The sequence below is a fragment of the Geospiza fortis genome, unplaced genomic scaffold (assembly GCF_000277835.1).
Source record: "Geospiza fortis unplaced genomic scaffold, GeoFor_1.0 scaffold54, whole genome shotgun sequence".
NCBI lineage: Eukaryota > Metazoa > Chordata > Aves > Passeriformes > Thraupidae > Geospiza > Geospiza fortis.
In genome coordinates this window covers 5,850,438-5,864,691 of record NW_005054301.1, presented here as the reverse complement: position 1 = coordinate 5,864,691, position 14,254 = coordinate 5,850,438, and the positions used below count along the sequence as shown (strand labels likewise).

General features: G+C 40.5%; 1 protein-coding gene across 6 annotated transcripts in view; it reads left to right on the top strand.

The window, feature by feature from the left end:
- The window catches only part of TTLL5 (tubulin tyrosine ligase like 5), a 137,976-nt gene that overhangs the window by 52,103 nt on the left and 71,619 nt on the right, over nt 1-14,254 (top strand). For all 6 annotated transcript variants that reach the window (XR_004082624.1, XR_004082625.1, XM_031064178.1 and 3 more), the window contains exons 25-28: nt 2,725-2,858; nt 3,479-3,592; nt 3,959-4,366; nt 6,318-6,496. Coding sequence is in view for 4 of the 6 variants with exons in the window: in XM_031064178.1 (XP_030920038.1) it covers nt 2,725-2,858; nt 3,479-3,592; nt 3,959-4,366; nt 6,318-6,496 (835 nt within the window). In the remaining 2 variants the exon portion in view is untranslated. The remainder of the gene's footprint in view (nt 1-2,724; nt 2,859-3,478; nt 3,593-3,958; nt 4,367-6,317; nt 6,497-14,254) is intronic.

Genomic DNA, 14,254 nt, shown 5'->3' with positions numbered 1-14,254 from the left:
CAGAGCTTGTCTTCTCTTGTCTCTTCCAGCAACCAAACACTTGTAACATCAGCAACTGGTGCATAGGGAAGAACATAGAATAGATGTTTTGACTATTAAGTAATTTCCCAAATGACAGCAGTGGTTGTCCTGGCCTGTGTAAATTTCAAACTGCTGCTGGTGAGTTAATGGTTTCCTCTCCTGTGATGCTGGACCAAATAAGGCAGTACTTCAGAAGGAGAATGAAACTAGAACTGCTGCTCAGATGATCTGGAGCTGCTGTGGTTGAACAGTTGTTACAGCTCTGACTCAAGTTTCTGCTCTCAGAAACAAATCTCATGCTTGCTGCCTCTCTTCAGGAATTTTCCAGGTCTGGGTTTTCTGAGATGAGCAAGGAAGGGAGTTAGGCCTCTTATTTGGCCTGCTAAGGCAGTTCAGTTCAAGCAGTTGCTTTCACAATGGAAAAGCAGCATTTTCTATCACTGCACTCTATCTGCTTTAAACTTTAAAAAGTCTGGTAAGAAGGATATTTTGAAAATAGTTGAGTATTCCTTAGGGCCTGTAGCATTGTATGAAAAACAATGGTATTATAACTATCTAACTATGGAGAGGTCTGAAATTATTCAGTGAACCACAATTATGTTTTCAAAATCTCTGATTCTTGAGGACAAAAAGCAATTCCTCTTGACTCCATTATTTGGTCAATATATGACATGCCTATATAGGCAAGAACCCCTGTCAATATCTGGACAGAGTTTACCTGCCTTTTCAGTGTCCATCTTCTTTTTTCTGTGAAGATTATGATCACTTCTTTTGTGTGACTGCTTATTAAAGTGTTCCTTCTTTTTCTCTTTGGATAGAACTAATAGTGAATGGTTAGAAGTGGGTGGTAGCTGGGGCGTCCTAAGTAAGTTCAGGTGGTTTACAGTCTGTCTTGGTACATTCTTGTGAAAACAAGTGTTTTACCTTTTGCTAATATAATTGATGGAGTCATTACTGCAACAGATTTAGAGGATTGCAGAAAAATCTTCAGGTCAAGATGTCTGGCTGCCATACACCGTAGTTTACTGCTCTTGCTAGAAATGCATACTATGTGGGCCCAGGCTTTTGGGTCTCTGAACACTCTGGCCACGAAATATCTGTTGTGTCCTAGGCAGGTAATTTTCCTTTTTGCAACAGAAATGTTAAGAGATAGCTGCATGGAACGAAACTGCAAATTCTTCTGTTTTGATATTACTGGCTACCATGCCATCATGGCCTGATGCACAGTCTAGGCTGGGGCTGGAGGTTTTTGCTAGGTTATTTGAGTGATATATATATATATATATATATTTTTAATAGTTTGCCAATGATCAGACAATTTCTAGGGATGATCTTTCTGCTTCTTATGAAGTATGAGGTATGTTTGAAAACTCTGATATCTGACACTACTTGGCATGGTGCTTCAAACTTAAATCAGTGAGCAAGTCATTTGGAGCCAAGCAAAGGGGATAGATTTCCACTTCGGGTGTTCATTCTGCAGTACAGTGAATGCAACAGTGGAGAAAATGGGTAATAAATGTTTCTTCTTAATTGAGATGGTCTCATTGACTCTCTAACTTTGATATCACATGGATGTCATTGTGTTCAGTTGTACGTATGCTATGACCACTGATTCTGAATGTCCTCAGTGCATTGTAAAAACACATACATACTGGTAAACTTATTTAAAAGCTTAAAGCACTTTTCCACATAAAACTTCTCATTCTTGTATTTCCTCTTCACTTTTCCTCCCAGAATAGAAGTGAAGTTTGGATCTTCAGGGCATGCTGGAAACTTCAGTGTATCAGCTTTAGATGTGGTTTTTACCAAAGCTTAACCTAGCTAATGCTAGTTACAATTGTGATATTCAGAGGATATTTTGAAAGATTCTAACTGCTGCTCTGCTACTTTATACTCCTGTGTTACATTTTCTTGTCGTGTTGATGGCACTATACTACTTGCTTTGGTGTTTGCCATGCCATACAGCTACTTGCTGGTGCTGAGGCAACACTATAAAGCAAAAGGAAAGCATGTTAGATACCAAACAACCAGAACTACAGCTTGCACAAGCTCTAATAAGAATGGCCAAGTAACTGATACTGGTTTGGGACCAATAGATGTTTAGGATATTGAGGCTGTCCCACTTTGTTCTTGTAAGGAAAATGAGAAACATATGCAAGTTTTGTGAGTTTCCCAAAAATATTGACTGTTCTGGTTGTCCTGCAGTTTTGGCTAATTAACAAGCTTTTGCCTTCTTTCCTCTTCTCCCCCTACTGCTGAACAGAAACTACTAATGGTGACTATGAAACAGAGACTGAGCTGAATTCTCTCATGAGAAAATATCTGCTCATTCTAAAGAGCACCTGCAGAAGATTGACAAATTTAGCTGTGAATGGAATCTCTCATGTTGAGCTAATCTCCCCAGATGTGTTCGAAGTATTCACTTGCTCTTTATTTATCCTGGGAAGGCTCCTGAATGCCTGGAATTTCCTACTGCATAAGATGATGGTATTTTAGTGGGAATCTCAGGTTTAACCAGAGCATGTTGCCTTCCTTCTGCTCTTACCCTGTAGAACTGAGCAAATGATTAGCTTGTCTAGTGTCACCCTTTTTTCCCCCACTCCACTCTTTAGTGTCCTTATTGTTTATTTTCTTTAATTGTTACTCAAATGCAGAAAAGCTTAGTGTCCTCACTCTACATCCATTCTTCTCTCCTTACTGCAGTGAAAGTGACCTGGAGGAAGTACTGACTTTTTACACACAGAAAAACAAATCAGCAAGTGTCTTCCTAGGAACAAAATCCACAACCACAAAACACAGCAACAGCAGTCACCAGTTAGAGAAGCAGCCCCAAGGTGGTAAGTTTTGGAGGTAGTTCTGAGATGATGTTGCCCAGACAAATCTAGTTTAACTTATGTCTATGAAAAGAGAACAACCTCTCCACAATATTACTCAGGTTTTCTGAGGTTACATATATTTTTGGGGTATTTTTCCTTCTTTTTTAGCTCAGTCTTATGTGAAGACTAGAGTAGCTTCACTCCTGCCTTCTTTTCCTGAAGTGAAATGGGTTGAACTTAGACTGGTATTTATAAGGAACTAGATATGGTAGTTCATGACTGAAATGAGAATGTGCAAACTGAAGGCAGTAAGAATTGAAATGAACAGAGAATCCTGAAATCAAAGTAAGGGATGAATTAAATCAAGATCTTAAATTTTGCTGCCTGCAGTGAGTGTATCCATTGGAGGGCAGAGACTGTATATTTGAGCCTAATTAGGCATTCTATGGAAGGAAGAGTGTGCTAGCTGTATGTATCTAGTAGTCCATACTACTATACATGACAGCATAATTGTCATCAATGAAGTTGTGTGGTCTACAGGAAGTATTAGCAATAAAGTCAATCACAGCAAGGGTAAATTTTGCAGCATTGTTCTAGTGATTTGCAATGTTCTACTTCCTAACTCCTTGATTTTGTTGTAGACCATCCTGAGATGGTGAAGAACATAAAAGGCGATCACTCCAAAAGTTCAGTTGCAGATTTGTCCACAGAAGGAGTGCTAAAAGGCTGTAAACCCAAAGAAGCTAAATCAAGCTGTAAGTGAACTGACTTAAATAATCATCAAAATAAAAATTGACTGCATATACTGTTTTAAAGAAAGGTTGGAACCTTTGGGTTCAAACAGAGATCCAAATGCCCAGTTTGTACTTTTAAACACAAGAGAAGATACTGTAGAGTAGGTAGTGGGAAAGAGTTAGCTGCCCCTCCCTGGGGGGGATGATCTAGATATGGCAGGCTTTGAAAGAAGGTATTTACCATGTAGAGCCTCTTCTTGTCTCTGCTGGTGGATGAGGTCATTTTGGCTTCAGTGGGTCTGAGTGTAGGCATTTGATGTGTTGATATTATCAAAGGACCTAAAAAGCAGATTTTCCTCTTATAGTATGTTCATTATCTTTGTATAGTTCCAGAAGGACTCACCTTCTCCTTAAATGCTGAAGTGAAATTACCTCAGTGCAGCCCTCCTGGTGCTTCTTCCTCTGTTCCTGGTGCCACATTGCAGAGAAGTACCAGTTCTTGGATGCCATCTCAGCCTGCAGCCTCTGAAAATCCAAAGGTGTCTGGTCAGCCTTCATTGCCAGCTCCTCCAGCTGGTCCCAGACTGATTCAGTCCCCACCCCCACTGCACTCCTTGCAGAGCACAGCTCCTGACAGCTCTTCTGTCCTCACAAACTCAGTGTCCACTGAGACTTGTAGCCTTGCAGGGTTACATCGTCGTTCTGGTAGCTACACCATTGGCCCATTCTCATCTTTTCAGAGAGCTGTTCAGATCTACAGCCAGAGATTATCCCAAATACCCTCTGCAAAAATAGGTGAGTGCTCTGGGATTCATAGTAACTTGCGAGTTCAGTACAGAGACTCTGTAATTTATGTTGTGGAGTAGGTAGAAATTTTACATTTCCAGAACTGAGTCTTGTTGGATGGTGCTAAATTTCTTACAGAAAGCAGGAGTACAGGATGCAACCCTTGTTGGGCAGATGGCCTTTTATTGACTAAATGAACAGGCAATCATAGAATCATTTGGGTTCAAAAAGACCTTTCAGATCACCAAGTCAATTAATGCTACCAAGTCCAGCATTAACCAAGTCCCTAAGACCTGCATTTACTCCATGTCTTTTAAGTATCTTCATGATTTGTGACTCAACCACTACCTAGCAGCCCATTCTAGTGCTTGACAACCCTTTTGGTGGAGACATTTTTCCTAATATTCGGTCTAAATCTTCCTGGTACAACTTGAGGCCACTTCCTCTTGTCCTGTTGTTTGTTATTTGGGAGAGGAGGCTGACCCCTACCTCAAAAATACCTCTTTTCTGGTAGTTGTAGTGATAAGGTCTCCCCTCAGCCTTGTGCTTTGAACTCAGCCTTTGAACTTGTTCAAAAAGAGCCATGAAATTAAGTATAGTATATTTTCTTTATTATGTTACTGATCTCATCTGTCTTTAGTGGCTTTAATGTTCTTTTCATTAGCAGAAGTCCTGTCTCAATCTATGTGCTGTTCTTAGTTCTCTGGTTGCCTATCAAGCGGAGAAATCTTGTAATGAAACCTCATAAGTGTTGAATACTTAAAGGTGTGTCAAGACCTCCAGAAAAGAAGGATCTGAATGAATCATTGCAATATCTCATTCTCTAGGGTGTTTTAGCACTGCCATATCCAAGGGTATCCCAAAACCAAGATTTAGAGATCTATCATGCTGTCATAGTACTCATTTAAGCAATGCAGCTTTTAGAGTGTAAAGAACCTGAAGTGTAGTAGAAACTGTAGGAATTTGCATGCTGACTGTAATCTCTGGAAACTTTTGGGAACCACACACAGGCTTAACAGCTGTGATCCTGATAATACTATTTTTTTTTGGTATTTTGATGGTATTTATTTGTTCTAGGTTGTGTGTCAGGGTCAGCACATGTTTGCTGGGGTTGCTGTATATATATTGACAACCCCTCAAGTATTAGAATACATCTTACTTCCCAACTGAGTTAGCTTACTTGTCGGGACCCAGGACACACCTCTGGCTGTCCAGGACACCAGGACCCCTGCTAGGGGTCTCAGAGACCCTGTCACAGAGCCCAAGACACCTGTGGTTTTGATTATGACCCGTGGAGCAAATTACCAACCTTATATGAAGATCAGCAAGCCACAACAGTTTATGTAGAATAATAGTGAAATTATCACGGGCTGGAAAAGAAGATTTTGGGTTTTTTGGTATGGGGGTTCAGGAGGCAAGATGGAGGGAACTGGGTGTGTCCAGCCTTTCTCCTTCTTCTTCTTGGCCTCCATCTTCTGCTGTGATGTTAGCACTTGGGGATTGGTTTAGGTGGCTGCCTTGCTGGTCAGACCTCTGTCTGCCAGGAAGAAAATTTTGTAGATAAGACTTAATAAACAACCTGAAGACCGAACAACAAAGAGTCCAGTCTCATTCTTCAGAGCCTGGGGTCGCTCCCTGGACCACCCAACTCACCTCGGGGGCAGAGAACAAGCAGCCGGCCCCGAGACTTACTAAAGAGATCCATTTGTTCTTAAGGAAAAACTTTACAGATTTAGCTTAAGTAACAGCTGCCAACATCTCTGGAATTGGTTGCCATTAGATACATTGTAATAAACAGAATACATGTTTGGAATTGCTAATTGTTCATTTCAGCAATACCCATGCAGAATTGGTCTATTCTATATTCTTCTTGGTGTCTTATCTGCTTTTGTGTGTCTGATCAGCAGGCTGAGGGTCTGACATATTGCTCATGGAGCGCATTGCAATGTTTGTTTGGTAGGTCTCCATCGCAGCTCCAGCAGGCCGTGCATGGGCTCAGCCAGGATGCACAAGGATGCAGAACACCCTGCCCAGGCCAAACGTCATGGGCCCGCAGCAGCAGAACTGCAGCAGCTGGCAGAAAAACAAGCAGCCTGCCAGCATTCCCCACCAAGCCACGTCAGTCTCGTTACACAGCAGGTATGTAAGCGCTGAAGTAGAGTCCCTGTGCAAGGGAGAAGTTTGTTACAGGCTTCTGTGTGAGCACTGGGCTGGGCTGAGATAGACTGCATGCAGTAAATGTCCTGAAAATTCATCTCTGTCCTGTTGTTTCAAAGTGTTTACAGTCACCAAAATTTTGATTTTTCTGCGAGTTGACAAGAGTGTCTTGAAGTAATTTTATAGGAGAAAAGGCAGAGGATTAGAAAATGCTACAAAAAATGGAATCCATGCTTTGTCTTATTAGACAATAAACTAAAGTCTTCTCAGATTTGTGATTCCATGCAGTTTGCTTCCTTGTTCCTCCAGTGTGTCATCACAGTGCTGGCAATGAAAGTCTGCAGAATGGGTTCTGATGTAAATTCTATATTCCAATAACACTGTAAAGACAGAATGAAATACTTACTAGCATAGGGAATGATAATCCTTTTGTCAAACATGGTGATACATGATTGAGTTCTGGTAGCATTCCACTTGGTTTCATATTTCATGTTGAATTATGTCCTAAATGGCTACACAGAAACATTTTTTTGCTTTATAATATGCTACAGTTGAACTCATCTAAGGTGTTCAAGTTGAGCACTTCTCAGTTAATTAAGCTGCCAAGTGCAGATTTTCTAGCATAGGCACTTTGCCTTGGACAGTAATTTTTTTCTCTTTACTTGCTGGAGACAAACAATTTGAATGTCTTAGCTTGATTCTTGTATTTTGGAATTACTGTTTTAATGGTTATATTTTTCTGAGTTTTCTGAGGCATGTTTAATAGTTGCAACAGCTGCTGGTATTTGCTTCTCTTTGCTTCTTTCAATTTTATTATGTTTAGATTTTGAATAACTAGTTGTGCTATTGGAAATATATTTCAAAATGTGGGCTACATTTATAGCTTTGGGAAGCTGAATAGATTTTTCTTTGCAGATAGGCCTTACTTTTTAAAAGATATGTCAAATAATAAAGTCCCTTCTTGTTGCTGGACTCAGGAGAGACTGTGAGCACTGGCTGTACTGGTGATGCTGAGGCCTGCTCTTGCAATAAGACCAGATCCTTTTTAGACAATTTGTTCTTGTTTGTTTGTCTAGTAATACTTAGAGCTATGAGTCTGGTTCTCAGCTGGTTTTAGGTGAAATGTTGTCAGTAAAACTGTTCAAAAACTTTGATAGTGAAACATTTTCATTCAGGAAATGCTGATTTGTTGAAAGCTAAATATGTGATGGAAACTGCCTCCTTGGACAAAAGTTACTATCTAAACAAATACTTGGGGAAAAAAATTGAAATGTATCTATTTCATTTCAATCTTTCCAGAAAAGAACTTTGAAAAATAAGTTCATAGACTTTTTTCCCTAAAATCATTCATTACCCATTCTGCTTCAACTGTTGTGGTTTGTTAGGTCTGTCTAGAGAACACAATATGTCTTCTTGCAGCCATTTGTGTAGCTGCAAAAATGAAATTATTTTTAAACTCCTGTATTCCTACCATGGCTAGTTACTCCTAGATAAATTAGGAAGTATAAAAGGGGGAGTTAAGAGGGGAGTTCTGAAAGATCTGTATGGGAAGGCCAGAGCAGTTTCCTGAGCAGCACAGCTGTGTTGGGTGGCAAAGGAGCATACTCTGGTGGCAGCTGAAACCTGTTTAGCCAGCAGTCAGTCTCTGTAGGTATACTTAGGAGTGAGAAAGTCTGTGAAGTGCATGGGTAGCCTGGAAATGTATTGGCTACAGTAAATGTGTCTGCATTGCTTTTCCAAGATACTTTCCCACAGAAGAGGTGGGAGTTGGCTAGTAGGAAGATGATGGTGCTAATTTGCTTTGCAACAAGCAAACAACAGACACTCAGCTCCTAGGCACTGCTGATTTTCTGACTCTGCTATATTTTGTATTCAACTATGCAGTGTTTGCACAGGCTTTGTTTCAGTAGAGAAATATAGAAACATGGGTTGTCTTTGTCATCTTCTGTCATCACGAAAATGATCACTGTAGAAAGGAATTCATAAGCCAATGAGAAGTTTAGAACTGGAATTCTGTCTGACAAAGAGTTTCCTTCCTGAGCCTGTGTCCATTCAGTTCTAGACATCTGCTCTCTACTGTGATTTTTCTGGCTGTGTTTTTTAAATAATGCCTTTGGAAAGTTGAAATCTGAATCTGAAGTTGGCTTAGTATGAAAATTTGGATTTAGTTGAGAACAGTTTTTAAGGCAATCTGTTTCTTCAGTACTGAATTTATGGCGCATAGCAATTTCTAAACTGAGACCATCATTTTTAAGCACACTTGAAACAGTGATGTTTTGGAAGATTCAGATGTAGCTGCAAGGCTCAGTGTATAATAACTAAAGCATGCAGTTACTACTTATGTGTTTTTTTTTTTTCTTTCACATGGACATATTTTGCTCTTCTGTCAGTCATTAAAGAGTCATTCTGATTATTTTTTGATCCAGCCTGGATTTTAAATCCTGTCTTGCAAGAAAGGCCCAGGGGTTTTGTGAGAAGACAGGGCTGCCAAGACAACAAGGGCAGTAGAGGTATCAGCATACAATAAAACACAATAGTAGGACAGCAGGGCTTGGGCTTATTGTTGAGGGACCTGGAACCAGGATATCTGACTTTGAACTGTTAGGCATGGATGTAGATTGGAAGCAGGGGCATTGAGTAAATAGAAGTGCAGGAGTTTGCTGAGTAGGCTGGCAGTTTGGAAAGAGATTTGTAGAACAACAGGTACTGTTGAAGCTACCTGGGAGTGCTACATAGTTTTAGATTTGGGCAGAACAGGATTTGGCCTGAACCAGGAAGGGGGAAGGCAAGGACAGATGAGACAGAGAAATATGTGGGAGAGGATTTAGTAAATACCTGGAGAGAACTGGCAAGTCAAAGACTATTGGTATGAGATGAAAGAGGGAAAGGCTTGAGATGGGAGTGTTTGAGGGTACTGGGTTATGAAACTGATGGCTTTAGGACAGGGGAATTAAGGGATGGAAAACTGAGAGGAGAGTAGAGAAAGGGATCATATCAGGATCACTTAATTAAACAGGGCACTACTTTCCTATACATTTCTAGACAGGAAACTCTGAATTATTTTCCCCTTTTTCACTTCTGTAAAACTACTTTAAACCACTTGAAATATGATAGTATTTTTTAAAAAGCAGTCTTAAGTAAATTGGCACGAAGATTAGAACATTACTTATCTAATAATAAAAATAGTACATTTGTTTAAAGCCATTCCAGAAACTTGGAGTTAGTCTACTTTCTGGAAAGTACCTGGCTGGTATGAAAAGGACTTGATATATGGATTTAATTATGTTTCATGATAAGATTAGGACCATTGATTTGGAGGGGGTATATGAAAGATTGACTTGAAAATACTGGTGTTGCTGTGGACTGTATTTTTGTGGTGGTTTTTGGTTTGTGTGTTTTGGGTTTTTTCCCCCCAAGGGCAAGAACTTCTATGTGAGAGTTGAATGCATTGGTTCCCTGTGTTGCACCAAGCTGTGTCTTGTAGGCTGGGGTGCTCTGAATACATAGCTCCTTCCAAGAGCAGCTGGGAAGCTTGTTTTCCTTTCCTGTTTATGTGAGAATTGCTTCTGGTGTCCATACAGTAGTGTGGGTCTCTGGGGTTCCCAAGAATGTAGCCTCAGCAGCTGTGCTTGGAATGGTGTTGTCATTCTGGTTGGGAGTCCACCTCTGTCCCTCTCCAGTCCCTGCTGTTCTTCAGTTTTCTACCCATGCCCAAAGCACCTGTTTTGTGTTTCCTGTTTTACACTCTTGTTTTCTTGCCTCTGTATTAAATTAGTTTATTATTGAGGGTTTTTTTTATGATATTATTGATACTACTTCATTATTTACTAATCAAATACTAATGTCCAAAGGGAAAAATTTAAGTATCTGATGAACTTTGAAAAAGATGTTTAAGATCTGTTCTCTGAAGAAAACAAGATTTTTGTGTTTACATTAGCTTTCTGTTTTGTCAGTCCTTTCCATTCACTTCTGGAAGATCAGGTAGGAACTTCACACTAATACTCATGACATATACAATTCTTAACATATGAGAGATGGAGATGTAGGAAGGTAAAGCTTTACTGATGTGCAGTTTTGTTCTGTTGTACTCAGTTTTCAGTCCTCACAGACAGTCATACAAAGTGTGTAGGAGCACTTTGCCTGTCATTAAGTTGTGTTTTTCTACTATTTCTATTTTTTGTGTAATAATAAAGCTCATTTTGAGATCATGACAACAGTGGGAGTTAGGTACCTCTATCCATACTATATATTTCAGATACTGCCTGATTTTTGCAGTATGTGCAATCTAACTATAGTTACTCTACAGCATCCAAAAATAGAAAAGTGTGCCTCTCATTAGCTACCCAGTGTGTCTGGGAGCAAGCAACAGAGATCTCTATGGTAAGTGTGCCTTTGAGGGTCCAGCATCAACCTGGTAAGGCAGAGGCTGAGTAGGCTAATAAGGAGGTATCTGATCTCCAATGGCCATAAGAAAGTGAGTAATCTCTTATGTACTATCTATTAGAATTCTTTGAACTGAGAAAAACAGCACTCAGTTTATCTTGTTAATATTCAAACTTCCAGAAAGGTTTTTGACAAGCTTTCATCAAGTGCTGTTAAGATGGACATAAAAAATTGTAGTAAAAGTTAATAGTTATTGTCACCGAATTTATTTACCTTCTGAAACTTCCCAAAATGGGATACCATTAAGGTTGAAAAATTAGTAGGCCACAGTTTCATCAGACAGAATAATGAGCATTTTGCAAATGATAGATTCCTAGGTTTTACAGAAATAAAAAATTATTTGCCTTATCAATAAGATATTTGTTATATGCATGAAAACCAAAATTGTTTTCATCTTCTGAAATATGTCAGGACAGTGAGTTTGCTGGGCCATTGATCTGAACTGACCTTTTATACTGAAGAGCATGTGCTGTGTGCTGCTTCCATGTTTATGGGATTTTCTTTGTTACTTTGCTTTACTGGAGTCAATATTTTCATTATGATAAGGGGGTTTCTGAGACACTTGTGAGGAACAAAGTATCTGAAATCGGTGATTTCCCTAGTTATGTCAATTGGATGCTTGCTAATTATTTTTACAGAGTGATGATGTCTTTGTCAATGTGTGCAGTGTAGTGGTTAATGGTGCATGGTAAAACAGTTTTTCAGTTTCCCGAAATGTTCTTGTTCAGTATGCCCATTGGCTCACATGAGCCTAAGATGGTTACAGTACTGTTGGGGAAACAAGGCAGGTATGTTGGTAGTGAGTTGGGGAAGGAGACCTGAGGGATACAGTTCAGCAAGCCTATTTCATTGGAGAGGAACTTTATTGCCTTTCTTGCCTTGATTTTATGATGTAGAGATCTTACTGAGTACTTTGTGGTTTCTGCACAGCTGAACTAAGAGGGTTTTTTTACCTGTACCTAGTGTAAGTCATTAGCCTTTCTTGATGGACAGATGGATGAAGGCTTATCCAGGCTTATCTACTTTTCCTTTTATACCAAGCTTTAATCTGAAGTCTTTATTTCATGTGTGTTTAGCATAAAATATTTCCATGTGTTTGCATTGCATGACTTTCTGCAGGGAGGACATGAAAATACACAGCGTGTGTATACATCCAGAGCCAGGTGGCTGGATCCTGGATGCGTATGAGTGTTTTTCTTTGTAAATAGCATGCTACTTCTTTCTGAAGCATGCTGTAAGGTAAAAATTCTTCTGCAATGCTGTATCTGTGTGAGGTCCCTATCACTGCCCAGTGATGGGGGGGAGCTGGAGCTGATATCTAGCAGGCTGTAGTACTTCATAGTTATTAATGCTGGGGAGCTGAAGAATGTGTTGAATTGGCCAGCTTGACCGAGAGGAGGAGGAAGAGAAGGAGGGGAAACCTGATGGGAGCTCTGACTCTGTGTGTGTGGGAGAGTGAGAGATTTCAGGTCCCAGCTATCATCAGGAAGAGCTCCAATTCTTGCAGCCGGGGAGTTTAATCACAGGGATAACATCAGACCACCCAGGCAAGGGCTATACAGAGCTGCCTCCTTTTGTGCTATGCAACCAGTCAGTGCCCAAGATCCAGCAGCCAGGATTCCTGCAAACATACTGACAGATCCAGTGGAGGATGGGGCACTTGTCCTATTCTACGTTTCCTGTTAGACAGAAGGTGGAAATGAGAAGGAAGCAGGTGAGTTTACTAAACCTTAGGACCAGGGAGAGGGAGTGAGGAAGAACTGAATGGGGCATTTTACAGTGTCCCAGAGGGACCCCGTATGTGCTATGGGAATCCCAAAATAGTGAGCTTCATCTTAACATCAGCTACAGCAATACTGGAAGCCACACCACTCCTCATTTAACTGTTTTAGTTACACAGTATGGTACCCTTGCCTGCCTTGTCCTCAACAGAGCAAACTGCCAGTCTGCCAAAACACCCTGTATAGGTCCCAGTGGGCATCAGCTCTTTCCTGTCTAGACCTGAACAGCATAACAAGAGCACTAAATTTAGGGTGCAGCAAATACTTACAGAAATTCAGTGAGGCTGTTTTCCCCGCCGAGGAGTTTTGGGTTTTTTCCGGTGATAATCCCTTGGTTTGACTCAACCCACTTTATCTTAGTTTCAGTTTCCTTATGTGACAGCTTCTTTGGTTTTTACACTCCCACTGATGGAGAGAAAGGGAAGTGTAAAGAAAAAAGGCATCTTACTGTACGTAGTAAGAGAAGGAAGAAGCAGGCCGTTACCTCTAAGGGGTATTTTTCTTTCCTCTCACACACTTCTGCACTGCTGCAGGGCCCCATCTTCTCCTCACTCAAGCTCTTCACACAGGAGCTGGAATTACTTTTATTACTACTGATTTGTAGCAGCATCGGTAATGTAACCAGTTGGTCTCAGCAGAGTTTGTAGGAAGTGAAAATATCACTGTAGTTTCTGCAGTGCTTATGTTGAACTCCTTCTGCTCTGAGGCTCCACAGGGAATAGAAGTAGAGGGTTTTGTTATGATGCAGCAACATCTGCAGATAGTCACCAAACAGGCCAGGCTGAGTAGCTAGGTCTCATGTTATGGGAAAGATTACACCCTGATCATCAAACTTTTGGCAGGATTGTGCCTTGTAAAAAATCACTCCCACTGGAAGTTTTGAGGCAGAGTGTCTAAATGAAAGCCTGACTTTTTCAGGAGAAGGAAGAGGGGGGAGTTCAGCCATCCAGAGCAGCAGCACTAACTTGAGTTTTCTTTTTTCATTGTTAAATGGATGCATATGCTGGAGACACTACAAAGGAATTTGCAAGTTTGTCAGGTTTCCCAGGAATGTCTTTGGCAGGTCTTTGTCTGGAACGTTTTCTGGAGACTGGAACACTTGTGCTGTGTATGCATATGTATATCCTGTAAGCCGGTAAGCTCAGAGAGCAAAGAAGGAATGTCACAGGCCTTTGGCCAGATCAGCCTTGGTGCACACACAGATTTCACACTTCCCAGCCTGTTAGCCCCAGTTCTTCCCTCCTGGCCAGTTGTTACTGCAAATTCAATCTGTACATAAAATGAAGGTGCTTTAGCATGGAGTGTGGTCAGCAAGATGGCCTCTGGGTAACAGAAAGGTGGTTTTAGAAAAATTTGTTTGTATTACATTATTTCCTCATGGAATTTGGAGTGGTACATTTTGTTACACTATTCACACAGTGGGTGTGTGTATGTCTTATTTGTGATTTGGGGTTTCCTTTATCTTTTAAAAGGCACATTAAGATAGTGTGGTTTTTTTTTTTTCTTCTCCCCCCCC